Here is a 22,557-nt window from a genome sequence, read left to right on the forward strand (position 1 = left end):
TGCATTTGTCAGTGCAGAGACGCGTGAGTCTCTTCATGCGCTCGTTTATGCATGTGTGAGTTTGAGCACTCGGACTACCCAAAGCTGCCTGGAAAATAGTCCCCTCATTACATTCACTTTTAGCTGCAATTTAAAAGCAATTACCATAAGCCTTGCGGTCAGAAAAGGCGTAAACATGGTACATTTGTTTGACAGGCAAGGGCGAACTGATAAATCATCATCATCAGCATCAATCTGCAACTGCTACTAAATGCCTCCCCTGTGGACGCACAAGCCTATGTTTGCTTCCAATGAATAAGCAGAGTCGAACGAGTGAACAGCCAAACGAGCAACGGCTACGTTAGCCTACGAGTCTATGACCAAAACCAGATTTATTTCTGTGTGCATGTTGTGTGTTCCGCTATGAGCTACTCACGCCTCAGGTGTGAAATCCTTCTCTTTGCAGATCTCCATGAGTTTGGGGGTAAGCCTGTAGGCCTTGAGGGACAGGGAGCCTTGTGCCGTCTTTATGGGGTCTACAATGACAAGAGAGAGTTACGACAGTTGAAAAAATATATGTAAAACGGCACTTTTTCACCTCCAAAATGACCATCTGTACACAAATTACTCGCCATGTGTTACCCTGAATTTTCCACGGTGAATGAAGACTCCCGAAAACAGGGAGAGGTCTTGATGAATTGAAGTAAATGGGGCGGCGTTTCACAGCAGCAAAACTACATCAAAACATCTGTTCACAAACTCTCACACAACTCAGTGCAGCACAATCCCAAGTCTCATTTATCCAGTTGTATGCTCAGTACTTCACCAACAGTTTTGCCAAAACATGCAGGCATGCTAGTTGTCCATATCCGTCCAGACGAGTAGCACACCTGTGCAGGCGTGAGACTCAAGCGTAGTACGGTGTTATCTAGAATGCATGCGTGTTTCGGAAGAAAATGTTTGGGAAGTAGTGAGCATACAACAAGATAAATGAGCCTTGAATTATCCTCGACAAGTTGTGAGAGAGTTTGTAAGCTGATGCTTTGATATAGTTTTGTTGTTAAATCTGGTCTCCATTTACTCCATTTCATCATTTTCTATTTTCGTATTCTCCGTTCAGCGTGGAGGCTTGTGAGAATTTAAAAAGGTAACACGGGGTTAGTAACTGATATACACATGATCAAGTATTCCTTCAAATCAGATTCTCCGACTTCAGCAAACAAACATCTAATCTGATTTCCTCCGGCTTCCAAGGTACCCTAGACAATCACCTGCTGACATCCATTCATTATTCAATATTGTTTACACAGGTCTGGAGTGAGAGTTGCTTCAGACACACACAATCACAACCCAAAGCATCCTTAGACGATGAATGAACATAGTAGGGTAGTGTATGTGGTAGTAGAGGATCCCTGTATACCTGGATTATACCACGATATGGTTCAGTGATATGGTGCACTAAGACTCAATCATTTGCTTAATATGTTGTTTAACCAAGAGCCTGGTGAGGACGTTACAGACAGAGGTCTAACAAAAGTTTAACAAATTCCTATAAATTAAACTTAACTAGATCTACAAAGGGAATCTATATAATATGACAACAGCAACACTAAAGTGTGCTTTCTATTCGTGGAATGCAGTGGTGTGTGTTTGCATTTTGCACACCATCACAGGCCAAAGTTACAATGTTGTCTCTAATCCAGAATGTCTGTTGTCCTTTTTAAATATGAAAGCAGTGTCCAGCGGTTAAGAGTATGTATACAGAACTACACTTTACTCTCACACATCTCAAAAGTGTCACGTTACTAATTATTACAAACATAGAAAGAAGTCCTGTTGAAAAGGTGCTCGCTGGAGAGGAGCTACCATTAAAACCATCCAGTCCTTCCCCATTAGAGCGCTCACTTGATTGATTTTGTCACTCAACAGGAATTCTGTTCCTATCCATTTGAGGGATGGAAAACACTCGGGTCTGTATAGGAGGGGGAGTGGAGGAGCTAGTGGTCTGTCCATTGCAAAATGACATTTACACAGCAGGCTCGCTGTTATATTAAACCAATTCAACCATCTGAAGAGTCAAGCTAAAGGAACACTTAAAAAGACAGGAAAATGTAAAAGTATCTCAAGCGGCTCAGAGGAATGGCTCAGTCGTCCAATTCTGTTCCACTTTCATGCTGAGAGAGAGAGAGAGAGAGAGATAATAGTGGCTCAGACTGGCTGACAGACACCAAACTGCCAGAATTGTTTGTGTGACTTATACCATTCCCAGGAGCCAACTGTGAAGAGCCATGTTCCAACAGCACAGCCACTCCCAAACAAGATGCAACCAATTTCAATCCATGCTGGCCAATCTCCATTGAGACTGGTTGGTGACAGCCAACGTTCTCCTTGCTGACTATATCAAAATGCAGCTCTTAGGAGCCTCCTGAACTGGCCCGTCCACCTCTTCAACTGTTCACCTCATGCGAGAAAAAGCTGCCGTCATGGTGAACACGTTCAACTAATTTGGTTTTGACAACCCACTACAATACTACGCCGTCATGGGACGGAAGGCATTAACTCGCCAGCTAGGCACCCGATTGATTCATCAATCGGCATAAAATGGCGGGCGAGCTAATGACCAAGAGAGGAAAAAAGAAATCAATGTGCCTTCCCTTTGTCTTTAAAGAGAGATAATGTCAATTCCTTTGAGGTGCTTTGATCCATTAAGAGCAGCGTTATTGACTGACATTAACAGGAGCCCTCCTTTAGGAAGAGAAAGCACTGACTGCCCGTCTGTCTGTCTTACGGGCCAGCTGGCTGGCAGGACGAGATCAGAGGGGTTCATATGTCAGCTGGTTAAAATTAATCTTTGCCTGTCGCGGATTTGTACGATCAGAGAACATGACAACCCTGAAGTGATTCTGGAGAGAAAGAACAGGGCCGAGGGGAGTTCCTTTACACTCACCGGCACTGAAACATTGATGAAATTCAAAGCCGTTTTCATCATTTTTATAAAAAAAAAGAAAAATGAAAATTTGGGTTGCTGCCTCATTCGTGACTACAAGTGAGCGGATAAACACTAAGCTGTTAAAAAGACTGAGATTTCAGGTCAGTGAGCTTCTCAGACTTTTTGTGTCACTCTGGCCGTGCTTACTTTTCAGTTCACGAACCTGAAGGAGGTAAACGCAGCACATTATGAAGTATGCAACCTCGGCAGGAGCTACCACGTCTATATTTGATTGTGTAAAAGTCTAATGAAACCAGCCACAAATTAAAGACTTTTGTAATTTACTTAAATGTGTACCAATCCATGTCCAATGTACTACTATACCGCCTCTGTAGTCAATGAGCACTTGGAGTAGTTATGTAGTGCGAGTGATCGTGTATTTAGACACCGAGGAGTTAAATGCACAGGTTTTAATAGTGACAGGTTTTATTTTGATGTAATTTGAAAGAAGGCTTACACCATCTGGGATGGAATTATGGGCCGCTCTTTAAGGTCTTTACTGTGAAGCAGGTGCAGGCACACAATGCCAACACGCGTCATGTTAGCGGCTACCTTGTTAATCCGGTCTATGTTTTCCTGCCTTCTGTTGGTGGACCCCTGGACTGAACTTCGTCCTACCTAGTTAACATTGAAACAGACAACTGCATACCCTACTAATGTTTTTGTGTTTTTGTTTAGGTAGTTCAAGCCTCGACTTTTGGCATTTTGGCCGACGCCATCTTGGGTCATTTTCTCATAGACTTCCATTCAACCCGACTTGTTTTTGTAACCAGAGGAGTAAGTTTCAGGCACTTCTGCATTGGCTTCACTTGACAATTCAACTACATTTGTTTATCTTAATGTTTTGCCCTTTCCCAAAAAAGACTTGGGAGACCACAAGATGTGCGACAGGACGCATCTATGGACATTTTCGAGGAGTTATCTTGTATCCTAACAATTACATAAACAGTTATTCATTTATTCGAGTAGGATATCGTGGTGAGGGAAAATGAATCCAGTTATTCTCCAGTGTTCTGCATATTCTTCCAGTCTACTTACCATAGATGAGTACGACGGACTCTTCGATGGCGTGCTGATAGCTGAACTGGGAGTCGAGCAGCGCGCGGCTGACAAAGGAGCCATAGTAGGTGGACTGGTACCAGCCCACATGCAGATGGTCAATGTTGACGTGACGCAGGGAACGCATCATCTCCATCTGGTACTGGACTAGAGGCAGAGAGAGAAGTACAAATAGAGAGAAGGGGAGAGAGAAAACATTTAATTCAGAATGAACTTCATGAAAATCAGCTTGGGGATTTATTGTGGGGGGGGGGGGGGGTCTGAGTATCTGTTCTCCATCTGTAACTGGACATGGTGTACGAACAGAAGGTGGTGAGAAAAAAGTAAACAAGCAACAAAGAAATGCAATGAAACGGAGAAAAACAAAAGCTTCATCTTCCGTTATCAAGTGGGTGCGGTAGATATTCCAAAAACAAACATCAACCGGGACCACCAGTCACCCTTTCATTCCTTATGTCAGAAAATATATCCTGGCAGAGAGGAAAAAAAGAAACTGATAGCGAGATAGATACACAGACAGGATTCAGCTACTGGAGAGAAGGCTAGATACATCACAAGGAGAGCCATTTCATTACATCAGACACATCCTGAGGACGGGCAGCCAGAAATACAAACAACCTGCCGCGTCGGCTGTAAGAAACAACCAAAGCAAGAAAGCAAAACAGCATCTCCATGCAGGCTGGCTGGAGGAGGTTGATAAATCAGGTATTATCGGGCAGCTGTGGCCCCCTAGACCCCAGCCTGTAGAGCACATCCTTCTCCTGCTGGGGCTGTTAACGAGAACAAACTGGAGAGGCGGAAAGCAGACGAAAAAGACACAGGGCAAAGACGATGGAGAGGTGGAGGATGGCGAAGAGAGAGGAAGAAGTTAAAGTGAAAGAGAGGGAGGGAGAAGAGAAAGGAATAAAGGGGGAAACGGACGAGGAAGGGGGGGGGGGGTCCTGAATTTGACCCCTGGTGGTGATGTTATGTAAAGCAGGGAGTGAGTTCAGTCAAAAACACGTGAACATTTCATTTCGTCACAGTACACGCGGCACTCACAAAGAGAGGAGTCACGCATGCGACATCGTCGGGTTTATTTGCTTTGACTTATCCAGTCATTAACCAACCTCCCACAAGCACACCCACACTTTCTTTTCGCTCGCTGTCATTTTATTCCACTGCCTCTGCTGTATTCCACGCTGAAAACAAATGGCAATGGTCTGCCCACAATTACACATTGATCCCCTGCAGGAGTGCAGGAGACGAAGGGCAGCGCTGAGGTGCCTCTTCCTCCCGAAAATTAAACACAGAACATCTGGACCGGAACACTGGATGGGGGACAGACGGACAAAGAGGCCCTATTCACGGCCTGTCCATGCCGGGATGGAGTGGCTGCACCAATCTAGCCTTATCTGGCCTTTTTTGTATTTAGTGATTGACGTTGTCAGAGAGATAAAAGCAGAGCAGAGTAGATTAACGGGATAATATAGGGGGGAGGAGATGGGAAGCAAGGAAAGGAATTCAGGAAGATTGGGTGTTATCAGGGGGAAGAGCGAGATTGCGGACCGTGTAGCAACTCTGTGACAAACCACAGAGGGAAGGGTGTCAGGCGGTGTCTAACACTGTGTGTGTGTTGCACGTGTTTTTTAAGCGCAATAGCAAACCCACTAGAGGTATGTGTGTAGAGCATACTTCTTTGTAATTCTGAGTCTACTGTGACAAATGAGAAGTAGGTGAGAATAGAAACATGGGAGCGGGTGAGAGGGTAGTTGGTATCCATAGCCTACACATCAAAGAGGGGCGCTTCATTTCGTTCACCCCGTCACAGAGCAGGAGAGTGAAGGGGGCCGGATTGGAACTGTGCAAGTGTTTGTCACGGGCAGAGTCTGTCTGTCGGAGAGAGCGGCTCTGCCCAGGGGGAAGGCGAGCAGCAGGCTTCAAGACACACAGAGCTCAGCGGAGAGTGACTGCCTCCTGCCACCGTACGACTGTATCGGTCTCTGCACTCCGATGCCAATCAGTACGAGTGCTTGCATCTCAAGCTGCACCCATGCGTATACATGCCCCAACACCCCGTCATTAGCTGGGAAATTGTGCACAAAGTGATCCGTCTCTGAAGTGAAAGCTGGAGGACTGACAACGGAGGCAGGAAAAACCAATCAGCTATCTCTCATGTCTAATCCGACCGCTAACGCCCTTCTTAGCTCTTTATAAATTGAATGAGAGTACGACATCTTTATATGCCAAGTCAGTTGGTTTCATAACTCTTTCCAACTCCCGTTTTATAGTGCTGTTGGTCTTTTTTTCTATTTTTTTTTTCTTTAATTTGTTTAATTTAACAGTATTTACTTTGCATGGTGTTTACATCATCACCATCATCATACTCATATCTATATTCAGCAGAATTTGTGGTCGTTGCAGTTAAAAGTAAAAACTTTTATGTGGGTGTCCAATCAGCGTTGAAATGTAGCTCTCCTGCTCGCGGAGCCGCATCGGCAGAGCCTCCATTTACCAGCATGCAACACGTGAGTGCTTCTAGCGGCCAGGGTCCTCTCTGGTCATAACCTTCTGCACGGACAAAGCACCCGCAGCCATTATGGGGGTGCTTTTCCTTTGCTGTATACTTCAGCTCGAATACATATGAACATCTGAGTTAGTGAAAACACCGTGAAATACATCCTCTGCACCTTTTGGGATGCAATGTTCACGATGGGAAAGGTAGCTTATTTGCAATACAAACTAAGAGAACCGTTTAGTTTTTGAACTGTATGTACACAATGGACCTTACAACAGGTTTAGGAAGTTCCGTTTGTAAGCGGCGTCTACAGCATGCGCTCCCCAGATTAGAAATCCAAGCAGAAAAATCTCTGTAGTTCTTCCTCGCTTTGAACTACGTCACTCACATCAAATGGCGGCGCCGGATGGAGGAAGAAAAACTGATTTTGCAACTGCAAACTCGTTCAACATATCACGCACTGAAGAATTTATCGCTTCAATCGAAGATATTTACCATCAACACTGATGTGTGAAATCCACATTAACTGTTCCCTTTGAGGCAGTGAGGAGAGTACAGTTGTGATACTGAAGTTGTACGACAACACATCAAAAGACATTAATGAATAACTGTGTTACTGAGATTAAATCAACCACTTAACCAGTGACAGTTTCTTGGTAAGTGGTAGTTTACACAACTTGCAATCTTTTGATTTGCTTCTCTATAAACCTGCTTATCTGATTTCAGAAGGACTTTGAAGATGTTTTTTTGTATTATAAATGAGAAGCTGCCTTTTGGGTCATTCTGACTCGACTGTGAACAGGCATGTGTCTTAGCAGAGTTTATGATGTCACTTCTCAAGTGCTGATTATTTCAAAAAGCGCAGAGTAGGTTCCAAAGAAATTCAAAGAACATGGGACTACGCGAGTGTTTCCCCGAGCCGCCGAAAGCTACCAAGTGCCCACACAAAGAGACTGTTGGCTGAAATGAGTGATTATTCTGCAGGGAAACCAAAACGTGTAGCTCTCCGCTGATCATTTTCCAATTTGTTAGAGAACCAGCTGATTGAGCCAAATGGTTCGGCTAATAATTGAGGTTCAACTGTATTTGGATATCTGCATTTAACTGCATTAACTCGACTAAATAAAATGTCCGTCAGCATGCAGCTTATGCAAATAATTTCAAGGCTTTAAATTAATATTGTAAACTTGTAAATGTACGATTAATCGTTACACTTCGATTTCATTTGAACTAAAATAGACATTTTTAAAAACTATGCTGAAAAATGAAAGCGCCAAATATGTATTGTAAGGAATTATCATCCCGTACTGTATGCAGACCACTCAAAATATTGGCTAAAACACTTGTACACATTGTACACTTCTGTAACTAATTTGCATGAAATCCTACAGCACACAAAATATATGAAATAAAATAGGAGATTGAATGTTTCTTTGTATTCTTACTATCTGGATGACACTCCGCTTCCATACTCCAGCAGGCAGGCAGACTTGCAAACAAACTACTACGCGCTGTACTCGGGTCAGGAGGAGATAAGACGGGAGACACAGACAACCGGCCCGGCGTGCGGCCCGGCGGCTGAACCAAGATTCGGCTGAGTGAGACTACAAGCCGGTGGCAAGCCAGCCAGCTCATCCAGCGCAGATCTAATACAGAACACAGAGCCTCGAGAGTGCCACGGGATCACTACCTTGTTTGTTTCAAAAAACAAAGAACAACCGCTGTGAAAGAAGATGGCAAAACAAACGACCCCCGTGACGTAGGTGGGTATACATGTGTAGGCATGCTCCACAATACAAGCCTCCGGAGATCTCTCAGGATATTTGGTGTATAAAAAGGGTAGGTGTGAATAAAACAATTGTATTTATAGCAGTATATGCTCTTGGCTGACTTATTGTTTTGTGCTGTAAACGATAAAAGACATTGAAGAAAGTAACTATGACCTCAAGAATCAAACACATATACATGACAAAGAGAGAGAGAAGACAAAGGTGTCCGCCTCTTTTGTCTTCTTAAGGCCAAAGAGTGTGATGGGAGGAAGGTAATCTGAACGGCGGGACGTGAATGAAGGTCTCTGCTATTTCAGCTCCCATTGAGGGGGAGGTGACCTAAAAGTGAAGCTTCAGAGCCTCTGTCCAACTACAGAGGAATCCAGCTGCTGACAGGGTAGCTCACAGATGTGCGACTTAAAGAAAGCCGTGCACTGATGATCAGAGCGCACGCTCTGACAAATAAATGAATCATATTAGCAAATATTTTAGTACAATGAAGGATGTTCATCTGCAATACAAGCAAATCAGCTTTGATATCTGTGCGTTTCCATCACATTACGACAATACCTTAGACATCTGGATTCTGTCAATGTCCTGTCCAGGGTCAGACTCAACCATCCTAAAAAAACGTAGGTCCCAGCATGACAAGCCCTCTCTATTTTCTGCTGGGAAAAAGAAAAAAAAGAAAAACCCCTTCTTGCTCCCCGTTGTCGCATTACAAAGACAGCCGTTAACATTGTGTGGACATTAACGACAGCATAAGCCAGAGAATAGCCAATTTCACAATATCATCAAGGCGCAGAGGTGGGAGCATGCGCCACCGTTTGCTATTCCTCATTCATTTATGCTGCCCTGCCTCCGCTCCCATCTATCAATCTGGGTCCCGAGGCCAGACAGGGAATGAGTCTGCCCATTCCCTTCGCGCTGCTTGAGAGTGTGTGTGTGTGTGTGTGTGTGTGTGTCTCTCTCTCTCTCTCTCTCTCTCTCTCTCTCTCTCTCTCTCTCAGGGAGAGGACAGGGGCTGTAAGACTAAGACAAAATAAAAGTGCATTTAAAATAGTATGGGCAAGAGAGAATGGTGAAACAGGACATGATTCTGAGTGAAGGTGCAAAATGTGCGAGAGCAGGTGTGCGTTAGTGAGCAGGGGTGTGTGTGTGTGTGTGTGTGTGTTCTTATGTGTCTGGAAAGCGCAACGGGAAAGAGAAAGTGTGAGATGCGTGAAGCCCGAGGACGCCGCGTACTGCAAGCTGTACATCTAAAGCGAGCGTGTGCCTCTCTGTATGGTAGAGTGGAGGTATTTATCAGCTGGGAGCTAAACTCCTCACCGTGGGCAATGAGGTTAAGAGTCATAATCAACGCGGCACTACCAGTGTGCGCATGTGTGTGTGTCTCTGCAATGAACCAGATAGATAGTCCATACTCTAATACTCAATGACACAAGAGGTGAACTGCATCAGAACTCGCATGCTGCTGCAGGCCACAACATCTCAGCGCAGGCAGCAAGATGTGTGTGAGTGTGTACGTGTCTCTGAGTGTGAGGATGCACGTATCAGTGAGTCACAACCCATTCTAATCACCACCTTGACTGGCTGACTGGGCCTCGACTGCTGCAGTTTTTACACACACAAAGTAAGCACGGGCCAACGTTTATATCCACTAATGTCAAGTTGAGCACATGAATAATATGAAATAATAATATAAAATGACGTCAGAGGTCGGAAATTGGTGAGCTAGATTACCGTTACCCTTCATTTCCCTCCTCTACTTCCTCCGTTTGGTGAATAGAAATTTTGAATAGCTTAAAATGAGGTTAGACCTCTATCCAAAAATAACCTGATTACATTTTCTTGAAAATGCTCTCTTAGGTAATAAAAAAGGTAGAATGAAGAGCTTTAAATCCATCACGGATAAAAAGGATAATTTAAGAGAAATGGCAAAATATATATTTTTTTCAAGGCTTGGTTTCAGAACAGAAACGTACAGCGGTGATTGAAGTGCACTCTACGGAGTAGTGGTTGTGTTCAGCATGGTAAAAGTCAAGAAGAAGGCTTGGCTTTCCTCCCTCGCTTACCCTGCACATACAAAATACATTTAGACTTTGCGTTGACCCATCAATATCCTCTCAAAGTCGACACTGAAAAACACAAAAACAACGGCCATTTTCGGATGATTGATCGGACTGCTGGCCTTACAGGCTGCTCTAAATGACTAATTCCTCACATTTTGCCAGTGGTGCTCAGTGGTGACAGCAAAGCGTGCTCATCTTGGCATGTCATAAATACTTCAGAGCCCGAGAGGGAAAACAAAACAAAACAAATGTTTAGGTGCATTACAGTCTAAAAACCCTCAGGACTCGGCACACCAGGCCGTAAGTTAAAGGAGTCCGCATTCTTGACCCACTGCCGACAACCTCGACACAAACCCCAAGCTGTTTCGTAAAAGATATAAACAGAGAGTGGTTCTTACCGTCTCTGTGTTTACACATTTATTTTGATTCCTCAGTTTGCTTGAAAAGTCTCCGTGACAATCCTGTTAAGCATTCTACAAAGAAAACACACCTAGCTTGACATTACCGCTTATACAACAAAACAACACACCACCTCTGGTATATTCTAGTTTGGAGAACAAAGTAAATCTTGACGTTTGAAGGCCTTGAGACCAGCTGCCTGTTCTGCCTTGTTGTTCCACTGCTGCTTTGCTTTTTCCTCAGCCTCCTTCGACCGTGCTACTCCTCGGAAGTCCCTAAACAGGAGCGGAGGACACCTGAAGATATTATTGCATTTTTTCTGCTCTACCGAGTTCATCACATCACTGGTGAACTGTAATGTCCTCAACCCTCTGAACACACGCTGGTTCATTGAAGCCCTGTGCATTTTTGGGGTCAATATAATACATTTTTGAGGGGAACGCTCCATCCTTGTGGACTGAAATGTCATCAGGCTAGAGAGTGAAAACAATATCTCCACAATGAACAGAAAGGGGAAATTACGTTTTTTTTCTCTCAAGGACACCGACGATCTGAACTCACCGAATGCACACAGCAGCGTCGGTACCCTGCAGCCATGAAGTGAACCGTTACAGAAAAAGCGCACAGCTGACAGAAAATTATTGAGATTATAGATTCTCAAACTCACACTAAGCCCTGACCTGACCCACCAGATGGTTTGTTACACAGAACCATCTGAGAGGCAGTCACTGGAATCTGTTTTGGAAAAAAAGAAAAAGAAAAAAAAAAAAAAAAAAAAAAAAAGAGTGTGCACTTTCAAAATATATTTGGCAGGTGACCGGATGAACCATCTGTCAACAAAACTATTGCCGAAGCGAGTCAGGAGAAGAGCGGAAACACAGTGAGAAAAAGCCTTCAGTGCCGATATTTGCCCTCTGTGTCGTCTCACACACACACACACACACACACACAACGCTGATTGGTCCGGTCACTGGCTAAAAAAACACACATCTGGTAGAATCCATCGCGAGAGTCCAGCTGCCATGCAAGGTAAGCTAAATCCTAAAGAAAATAAAATGACCAGACAATAGAACCACCCATGTTCAGAGGTTCTTATTGTGCAGACCAGGGGTTCTCAAACAAGGGTACTCATATCATTTGAAAGAAGATTCTATAGATTGGATACATGTAGATCAGTAGTGTTGCATTACCCAGTTCAAAGGCATCTCACAGTGACCCCATTTTAGACAAACAACGAACAGACCAGCGGTGCTGTTGAAGGGGCCCTCGAGTTCATCTAACAGGACTGAGTGGTTACATAAGGGGGAAAAACAAGGCAGGGAAGCATTGATGTAGATGCATTATCTGCATGACAACACAGTCACAAGATTAATGAGGTCTACCACTCAACATCATTATGACATACACAAGAGACAGAAATAGAGAGGAGAGGTGAAAGGAGGAGACGCTGGGGGGAGAAAGGAGAAAGTGCGAAAGGTACTTGGAAGGCGTCCGCCTGTCTTTCATCTGTGAATGCTATTTGCTAATTGAGCACACAACTGTGTGCGTGCGCGTGTGGGAAAGACGGCACAAGGGAAAGCAGACCGATGACAAATATCTGACAACATGTAATATCAATCATTAGTGATAATTATAAAAGGATTATAATATCATATTAGTAGCTAGCTATGGTTTTAATGAACAGGTTTTCATTTAAAGATTCTTATTGTACAGCTGACTAAATAAATAAATAAATAAATAAATAAATAAAATGAACATCATGACTGTTCATTTCTGTTGCTAATTATTAACATCACCTCACAAAACAGGTTTCTGATCTCGTCTCACTTCCGCATATTCGGTGAAACGTGTTCCTACAGACATGCTGCTTCTTGGGTAGCACAGTCAAAGACATTACATTCAAGCACGCTCTTTCCCTTCTACCTCGAAAAGAGAACAAACACTTTCTATCTCCGCATTGTCAAGGTCAGCTGCTGCTGATGTGAGAGAGCAGACAGCTTGTCCTTCTGTCGTGGCATTTCGTCCGTCCACGTGTTCATCCGTCAGCAGGAGGGAACAGTGATAAATGCGCCAGTTGTCGAGAAGTAAATGGTGGTATCGAGTTGTGGTCTGGTCCGGGGTGTCGGGAGAGGTACGAGGCTAATTCTCAGCAGCGAGGCTATAATGGGATGTGTGTGTGCCTGGTTGTGACTGCGTCTGTGTGTGCGAACCCAGCGCGGCCCATGTTCCACCTGGCACAGTGGATTAGGTGCAATTAATCTTTGTTAAGCAAGCCCTGCGGAGAGCTGCCTGCCTTTGTGCGCACGCGCACGCGCACGCGCACACGCACACGCACGATAGTGCAGAGAAGCAGCTGCTTTATGTGCATGTCACGCGGACGGGTTCACCATGTGCACATTTGACAGCGCCGCTTGTCACGGGGCTTTGTTCTTACAGTTGGAATGTGGAGATTGTGTGGATGGGGAACTAAGGTGTGACTGTTTGCTCCACATGAGCACGTATCAGAGTTCATCTTTTTAAAATGGGAGACAAAGTCACTTGATTGACTTGCCAATACACGTTCAACATAGGGGGCTGGGAGGTATTTTGACTTTTTATGGCATATCAATATATAGCCCTAAAACGCTGAAGTATGTCCCAGAGTGCACGAGTGATAAAGTTACACAATTGGTCGAAGTGAGCGATAGCGCAACGCCAATCGGCCGCTCTCAAAATGAATGGCCTTTGGTTTCATTAACGGGCAAGCTGCTTAACGGATTGCATTGGGCCCGAGGGACGCAAACTGGGTCCGTTCTGTTTCACAAAGTAACATTATGAACACAGTTACAATTAGGACGATTAATCCAGAACAACAAATTGCTGAAAATAGCATGGTTATATTGTTGAGTTTATTGAATTAAAGCAGCCCACAGCCGTAGATAATACCATGTCACGTGATGAATCCGTTTTAATAAAAGTTACAACAATTGGTGCATTGGGACTGGCATAAAAGACAACTACAACCCAGCAACTACACTCCATGCATGCAGGAGTCGGTCCTTTAGCCTCTCCCGTACACGCTTCAGTATCACCCCATCATTTGTGTGGCCTCAGCTGATCAAAAACAAACTCTACAAGCGTCAGACTCACATGAGTAAACATAGGACAGCAACACCGCCCAACATAGTAGCAAAGTGGTATTTTGGACATCTGGGCTTCTGGAAAACGTGTTCATTTTCTGCATTGGCAGTCTTAGCCAGTTTGAGCACTTTTAAAAGTTTGAATAAGCCGTTGAATCACACGTATAAAATATGAGCAACCGGGTTAAATAACATCTGGTTATTTGATAAAAAGTCAAAAGAACACACAATTCATTTCCAAGATAGAGGTTAAAGGAGGAACTAAGCCCCTACAAGTCTGACTGGTGTTCAGTTGTCTCCCACAGTGGCTGAGTTCCCATTTGTTCATTCCTCCACTTTGATCACATGTCATGAAAATGGTTACCTTCTCCCTTTACTCTTCAGCTCTCCCATTTACTCATCATCGCCATTTTTCTTCTTCCTCGACATTTTTTCGACCGTTTCTTTGGCCCGGCATCTCTCTCGGAGCCGTTTACGATTGCCGTCCATCTTTCTTCCGTTTCCTCCCCCCTGCGCCATCTCTCACCCTTTTGCTGTGTTGCTCTAAATTTCCCCTCATAACGTTCTCTCTCTCTCTCTCTTTGTTCATCTCCCGACCCCAACACTTCAGACCTCAGCCCTTTTCTCCAATTCTCCCACCCTTGTCACATCGTTCACTCCTCCTTACCTTTCATCCTCCCCCCCTCCTCCCTACAGCCCACCTGGATTAGCAGCAGCCCGCCCCCCCCCTTCCACAGTCCACACACAAAATTTAATGTGGGGCAGAATCGTGATGAGACAAAGGAGCGGATGAATAAAACAGTGGAACTGATGGCGATGGTGACGGGCCCCAGGGGACCCACACTCTTGATTTATTACGCCGGGTGAGCATTCAAAAGCAGATACCGCCCCAGCTCGCTGCTAACAGCTGGTCTCAGATCTGCACTACAGTGACAGAGACAGATAGAGAGAGGAGAGGTGACAGACAGGCGGGCAAGGAGCAAAAGACAGAGTGTAAGAATCTTTAAGCGCTTGGGAGAAAGTAAAGTACCCCAAGATCATGATACAGATACAGTGCACATGATATCTTCAATGTTTATATGTGTCCCCCTAAAAGGTGGGCTGCAAAGTGATTTCTAATTAGCCTCACTGAGGGAGAGTACGGGAAAAACGGAGGAAATCAATTTCCCATTTGGGGCAGGTGGAGTGATCTATTGAAGGTCTAACCCTGAGGAAGACCTTATCTGGACACGTTTTTTTTATTTAGAAAACACACACAGGGGTACACGCCTTACTGCATACCGAATAGTGTATGTACAGCGAATAGATCATGGCAGAGGCGTTTAAAATCCCCCTGACTTCAATTAATCCACTGTGAAAATGTCTGCCACGGACTGCAATTAAAGTTTAGAAAAAAGCCACAGACTAACCTCGCAGACCCCACTGGAGGAGAAAGCTGATGTAATTGGCCTTAATTAGTTCCGTTTGTGTTTTCACTTCCTTTGCTTTGCCTCGGTTTAAGAAGATTAAGATTTTTTTTTTTTTTTTTTTTTTTTTTTTCAAAACACTTACTTTTCAGCATGTTCGTTTCCTTGTCCAGCTAATATCGATATTGTTTTTCAGCAAAACATTCTGGCAGAAGTAGGAACAAAATACATGCGAGGAGTTTCAACCTGCATTGTTTTCCTCGTGTTCAATCTTAAGTCCTTCAGAACCGAAGCACACGATTTAGTTTTTGGGACCACTTCACTATCACCATCGAGAGAGAAACTCTGTTCGGTCGTTTTTGGGATTGAAACAAAAAACAAACCAAGCTTTATGATGGTGGTGCTCCACATCTAAAAGTAATGCCTTTGTATTCAGTTGAAGCAAACGCACTTCTCACACACTTCAAACAAACGGGCAGTATGTTGGTTCCCAACAATGAGGAGTATCTGTGAACTCCGCATACAGATGGAAAAAACAAGCCAACTCTTGGCCAAGAATAGTTCAGACTGGCTTCGTCCGTTTGCAATTGGGTTTCTGTGATATCACAAGGGGCAAGTTAGGTAGCTCATGAATAATAAAAAGGGAAGAAAAAGGATGAAAGGTAAGGAGACTGCAATCATCTACAATCTCAAGAGGAGGAGAATATTCAGAGGAGGTGTCAAGGACCATTGGATGGACAATGACGGATGAAGAGCCAAAGGAATCTGAAGCAGATGCTGCAGCTTTCCTGCCAGCCACGGCCAAAGCAGAGTTAAGCACGAGCTCCCTCCACCGGGGGCCCGGCTCTCCTCCGTCATATTGTAAGCTCCCTAGTTAGCCGCCGAAAAATGAATAATAATTAATGGTCTCATCCTAAATTGCCCATCACATTTTAGTATTTCCGACAAGGAGAACACTAGGCAAAGATATTTAAAAGTGTGTATGTCTGGAAAACAGGTGGGATGGGAAAAGAGGAAGACATTTGAGCAACGCAGCTAGATAGCACAACGTTATCCAACTAGCATAGCCAGGCTGATGGGAATTGCCTGTGTCTGCTGAACACTGCATGATAAACTCCTATCTGAGAAAAATAATCAAATCAAATAAAAGTGTCATTTGTACAGTTTTGAAGGGAAATTCTCCACAGAAAGTTGCTTTTTGTGCTGAATGCTAACACCAAGAACAGGCTTTAGAATGACGAGGGCAAATGCATCAGTAATTCAGGCAGGCACTCTTTTCAGTGCACTTGGCGGTTGATCCCAGAATTTGCTGCGTCATTTGCTTTTGTGGTGCACCAATGTCACTTTCACAGAGCTAATGCCAAGTACTTATTTAAATAGATCACCCAACACAAGTACTAGTATGACAACTATTAAGACTTGGGGTGTTATTTTGTCTGTCAATGGCTTGAAGAGGACTGCGCCACCCGACCAAACACTCACTATACTGTCGCACATTTTAGCGCGATACAGCGAACACAAACACGTTTTTTGTTTCTAAACGCATAACTTTTGCTACGTCCACACTATTGTGGTGTTTTAGAACCCCTGAGGAAGCCGAGGGGGAACGAGGGAGACCAAATTTCTTGACCCATACCGTCGTAAAACTTTACTTTGAAACTGTCCAAAGTAAATTTGAGAAAGAAATGTCTGAAACGGTGTCTGAACGCTTTCCTTTAGAACGAGAAAGTATTGGTGTGGATGTAGCCTTCGCTTTACTGAGATAAATGCACAGCCACAGTATTCTCTTTAAACTAACAATCGTTGAATGCGCCACAGTCTATCTCATTTATAAGACGACACTTGGTTTGAGCCCCTGCACTACATCCACGTAAATAATAAATGGTATAAATTGTTATTGCATGTTATGTCAATGTAAGCATCTTAGATGGCGCACTCCTCGTACTATGTTGCTCGCACTACAATGATCTACATTGTAGCGCCATCAAAGGGCACCCTTGCCTTTAGTATGCCACACAACACTCGGATGAAGCAGAGGCCTGTTGGAACAAAGTGCTGCAGACTGATGAAACAAAAATTGAACTCTTTGGCCACAAAATGTATGTCTGACAGAGGCATTTGAGGAAGAGAAAAAAAAGGAAAAAAAACCTGCACACTGTTCAACATTGCAGTGGATTAACTATGCTGTGGAGTTATGTGGCAGCCAGAGGCATAAAGGGTACTTTTCTCAGTAATAACAGCATGAAAGTCACAGGTGTAACCAAGATCATTGATGACTGCTCTTTTCAGCTTCCAGTAAACCTGAAAATGGAATGTGGCCAAAAGGAATGTTATTAGTTAGTTTGATGTCTAGTTAATTAGTTACATTCCACCACTGCTTGAACAAGAGCACAACGTTCATCGATCCAGCTTCTATATTTTGCTCTCAAACTGCACACTTTCTTCCAGAACAAAAAGACTTTACAGGGAGCGGAGGCTCCTTCATACATACTGTTTTTCCCCACCTTTGTGGAATAAGCTAATGAAGAGTAGTGGGGAAAGATTTGCATAAATTAGTTATCTTCATGAGGTTGTGTTTTATTGGGCGTTACTAAAACAGATTATTAGTAATAAAGAAGAATGCAAAGGGTTTTGCATACAATTGGACAGATAATATAATTCTCTCCTCACAACCACCTATGGCACTTATTCTGGTCATTAGGCCCCTGCTACGGTTGATGTTGGCTCGAGCTTTGTTGGGACTATTGTGATTTCATCGTATGGTGAGATAAATGGTGCAAATGCAATTTGTCCCACCCCAAAGGTAGCATGAAAACACCATGCTGTGTTGAACTAGCGATTGAGACCATAAATTCATGTTTACTGAGGTAATAAATCGGAGCTTGTTTCTGTAACCAGTGGAGTCGCTCCCTGCCCGTCTTTAGATTGAATGCAAGTTTACGGCACTTAGATTCACTTTTTAGACCCAAAAGTTGCCGCCTGATGCACACACAAGGTATTGCCGATGCTGCTTGGCAACCTCTCCCCAAACATACTGACATCTTATTAACATGCTCCGTGTCCCTAATAATCCTGAAAAATGTCCATGAGGAAAAAAACAAGCACCTTTGGGAACTTTTGAAGGACTTGCTCTAGTTCTTCCTTTTAGTGCTTTAGCGGCCGCAGACATTTTTCGCTATCTCGCAGCCCAATCAATTTCACTTCAATCTGAAGTTGTGCGGCTAATTGGTTTGCCGAGTAATTCAAAACAGTGGCAGCGAGAGTGACACAAACAAACAAATAAAGTGAAAAGAGGGTGCCAATCAGCAAAATCAACCTCATTAAGGACTACAGGTTGTTTATACATCAAGAGCAACTTCCCATGCTCGTTTTTAATTAAGCGTCGTGTTAGGGCCGGAATAGCTACAGCGTTGAAATATGTTGTCAAATCAAATGTCCAAATGAAACGCTCCGCGGTCAAGAAAAAGAGCATCGTGTGCCGTCAAGGGGGCCTACCCGCGAAAACACATCTAATTACTGAAATCACCACACATTGCATTAACAAGTTCCATTAAAAATGTGTTTGTTCTGCCAGTGTGACAACTGTTGACTGAGCCAATGTGAAGCCTCGCTGAAGCCCAGGAAGGGGTGCCAAAAGAAGGAAGAACAAGAAGGGAAAAAAAGACAGGATGAAGAAAAGTATGGAAGGAAGTAAGCATCGTGAGCGGTAGCAGAGGAGGAGGATGGGGAAATGGTCAGAGAGGATGGCGTAGGCAGCTTTCTAACCTGCAGTGAGTTACAGAAAAGGGGGGGAGGGAAAAGGGGGAGGCGGAGGACTGGGGGAGGGGGGGTAGTGGAGGGTGAAGGGAGGGAAAGAGCCGGAAAGAGCCGGCTAATTTTGTTCTACCTTTAGGATACCTCGTCCTGCTGCTGAATGCTAGTGACGCGGGTTGAATATCAAAGGGATTTTTTCCAAAAAGGTGGTCCTGAGCAACCGTTAGTTTGATATAATCACTCGTTACGAGTCAAACGGGCCGCCCAATCATGCTTTATAAGCCTGATAATTGCACCGAGCCGCGCTTCATCAGTTGTTCAACCAATAAGGGTGGCGCGATTCTTTTTAACACTTGTTTTTTTTTTTTAAGTTCAGCACTATTACATTGTTAAACTATCGGGTCTTGATTCGTAAAAATCAACAGATCATTGGTTTTATGCCCCAACAACAACCGTCATTTACATTTTTTAAACTTCTATTAAAAGGAAAGGCTACACACTATCAAGTCTGTGGGGGGGGGGGGGGGCCACACTGAAGCCATATGGTCAAACCTAACCACCAATCAATTTGGAACAAACTATGGCTGACCCCAATGCTTCCCCAATTGCTTTGTACATTATCTCGCACGCGCACGCACGCGCACACGCACACGCACACACACACACACACACACACACACACACACACACACACACACACACACACACACACACAAAACCTGAAGTGACAACAGACATAAACCATGTGTTGACAGACTGCAGCGGTTGGTGAGAGCCATAGAGAGTCGACCGCACTAAAATAATGAGCCGAGAGGCTGCAGAGTACGGTGGTGATTCTCAGCAGTACCATATGATTTAATGTTAATACCAACCTACTGCTTAATGCAACCATAACCATAACAATGGGTGTAATGTTGTGCATGTTGCTGCAATTTCTTCCCTTATGTAACGAATCCTTGTCACAGCTCATAAACATAACACCTCTCCACGACAGTGAGAGGGTCACAATTACTAGCTTGCCAGGTCTGATGTAAATATTCCGTATGCAGCCGTCCCCGGTCTCTGTACCTCTGCTTTATGTTATCGCTCATATCACAACAAAAGAAGAGGGCCAGAGCACATTATTAAGATGCGGCTTGCGTTGCCTCTACTGCACAAAATGCCGAGAGAATAAGTGCCTGCAGTTCCACACATCTCCCTCCATACATTGTGTTAATGATACAAGGACAAAGTATGCAAGGACATGGGAAATAGGAGGGCTGGGGTTCAGTGTAGTTTTTTTTTAAATTTTTTATCTGAGGCGGATTCTGCTGTGCGCGCTCGATTACTCTCTTTCTCCATCTTTCTCTCCCTCGTGTCGGGCACATTCGTCGCCTCGGACTGCCCTACAAGCGCAGCTCCACACTGGCACCTGTTGATGAAATGGCAGCATAGCAGACACAGTCGAGACATGCGTACTTTCAAACACACACACCTGCCCATCCTTCCGTTAGAGATAGATAGGAGGAATTTTGCTCTGAGGGGTCTCCAGCAGGCAATGAGTCAGTGTGAGATGATGCAGGTATACACGCACAGCTTGTAAGCTAAACGTGTCCACGGTGCCTGATTGGAGGTAAAGACGGTGCATCCCGCTCTGCTGAATCTCACTACAGCTTCATGTAGGAGGTGCAGCGATTCACCGGTATGTATCAGACAGTCAATACGATCGTCGGCGATAGGGCGAGATTCAGACCACATTCTATGAGACATTCATCAAAAGAAACGATGCAACCGTCTAAAACTATTTGGCCAAATATCCTCCTGTGCCTGGAGAGAGTACAAGAGTGTTTTTCCGTCCACTCTCCCGCAAAGTTTCCCAATCATATACCCACTTCAGGCCATTCACTTCCAGGAAGAAAGAAAGCTAGTGTGGTGCAGAATAATGAAGTGCTGATTGAAACTTTACCGACAGCCGTTGTAGACACTAGTGACAACATCGCAAGTGCGAGCGGCAACTTCCGAAGCACACTGGCCTCGACGATAACGCCTCCTGGTTTAAGACAATAATAAAAACACAGCTGTCCAGTGTTCGGGTGAGTGAAAACACTGGATTTAGGCAGATGATACTGACCCAGGTGTTGCCGGTCTGCAGTATATTACTGCAACGCACTACCCAGAGTGTTGCTTCCCATCGTTTGTCATGCTTGATGTGGCAATAAAGACTATTTTAGAGGCGTCTGGTTTTCAGCCAATGTTAGGTTTGAATCGATCAAGTCAATTTATCTACATATGCATCCCAACGTCTGAATGTGGGATAGTTACACTCTCGAGGCCTCCCATCATTTATCACAGTTGGGCTCTGGATCTTTAGTAGAATATCAATGATACTAAATAGAGTTCACATGCAGAGTCCTATTCTCACTTCAAGAAAACACTATTGTTGTCTTCTGCCAGAACATCAGCACAGACTGTTGCCCTCTTGTAACTAGTTGCAACAGGGAAGAATGTGAGGGGGAGGAGAGAGAGAGAGAGAGAGAGATTTCGTAGATAAAGTCATGAATCCTTTCTAAAAACACCCTTTGTAGACAGAGACAGGAGCATTCTGTAGTCACTTCTTGCAAAACCATTTCCTCGACAAACGGCACACGCGACGTTTCCCTTTGGAACTCGGGTTGCGTAGTGACAGAATTTTGCAAAAAAGAAAGCCAGCTGAAGAGGAATGCTGTTGTAGTTCTGTGAGCTTTCCAAGCGTTCCTGGCAAGGTAGGAAGCCCTTGTTAACTAAAAGGGAGTGACAGATGGGAAAATCCAAAGCATCAAAAGTCAACACCACAACAAGCCAGGACACTCACCAACACAGACAGACAGACAGACAGACAGACAGACAGACAGACAGACAGACAGACAGACAGACACACACACAGAGTGAGCTGTTCCTGACACTAACGACCTTAAGCCACCATCGGCGCTTGTGCCGAATTTTTTGACAGTTGCTCGTTAGCCGCGGAGGCCTGTTGGAGCGGGATCTTCTCCGCACATGCTCACCTTCCCATCCTGCGGTCTGGCTTGTAGCAGATATTGTTGCGCTAACAAGGAGCAGGTAACAACAAGGCTTGACACGGGAAGGGTTGAGGTCAGAGGACATGGCATTCTTTGATACGAGAGCTGACGGGAGGCGGAGGAGGGAAAGAAGAAAAAAAAGCACATGTGCGAGAATAACAACAACCCTGAATCAAACCCTGTGCAGTTCGTACCACCCACCTGTAAAGCAAACAATGGAGCCGTTCCCTCCCTGCACCACTGCCCTCGCACATCAACCCCGACACTGACAGCGTAGGACGCCCGGCACCAAATTAGCTTAGTTAAAAGTCGGCATTGTCCTCCAACGCCGTGCCCCGGGGACATCTTACCCGCACGCAGACATTCAAATGATATGATCACGGCTGCTGGCCTCGATGGTCTGTTCTTTCTTTACCGGTTTGTGGCAATTTAATGGGCTAAGAATGGTGATCTATCACCCACAAACGCGTTGTGTGA

General features: G+C 44.5%; 1 protein-coding gene across 1 annotated transcript in view; it reads right to left on the reverse strand.

Moving 5' to 3' along the window:
* The window catches only part of LOC306700299 (eukaryotic translation initiation factor 3 subunit H), a 45,936-nt gene that overhangs the window by 15,451 nt on the left and 7,928 nt on the right, over nt 1–22,557 (reverse strand). The window contains exons 3-4 of the mRNA XM_079165290.1: nt 4,007–4,174; nt 416–515 (exon numbers count right to left, since the gene is read on the reverse strand). Coding sequence (XP_079021416.1) covers nt 416–515; nt 4,007–4,174 — 268 coding nt within the window. The remainder of the gene's footprint in view (nt 1–415; nt 516–4,006; nt 4,175–22,557) is intronic.

Source organism: Pholis gunnellus (genome assembly GCF_910591455.1).
Source record: "Pholis gunnellus genome assembly, chromosome: 8".
Lineage (NCBI taxonomy): Eukaryota > Metazoa > Chordata > Actinopteri > Perciformes > Pholidae > Pholis > Pholis gunnellus.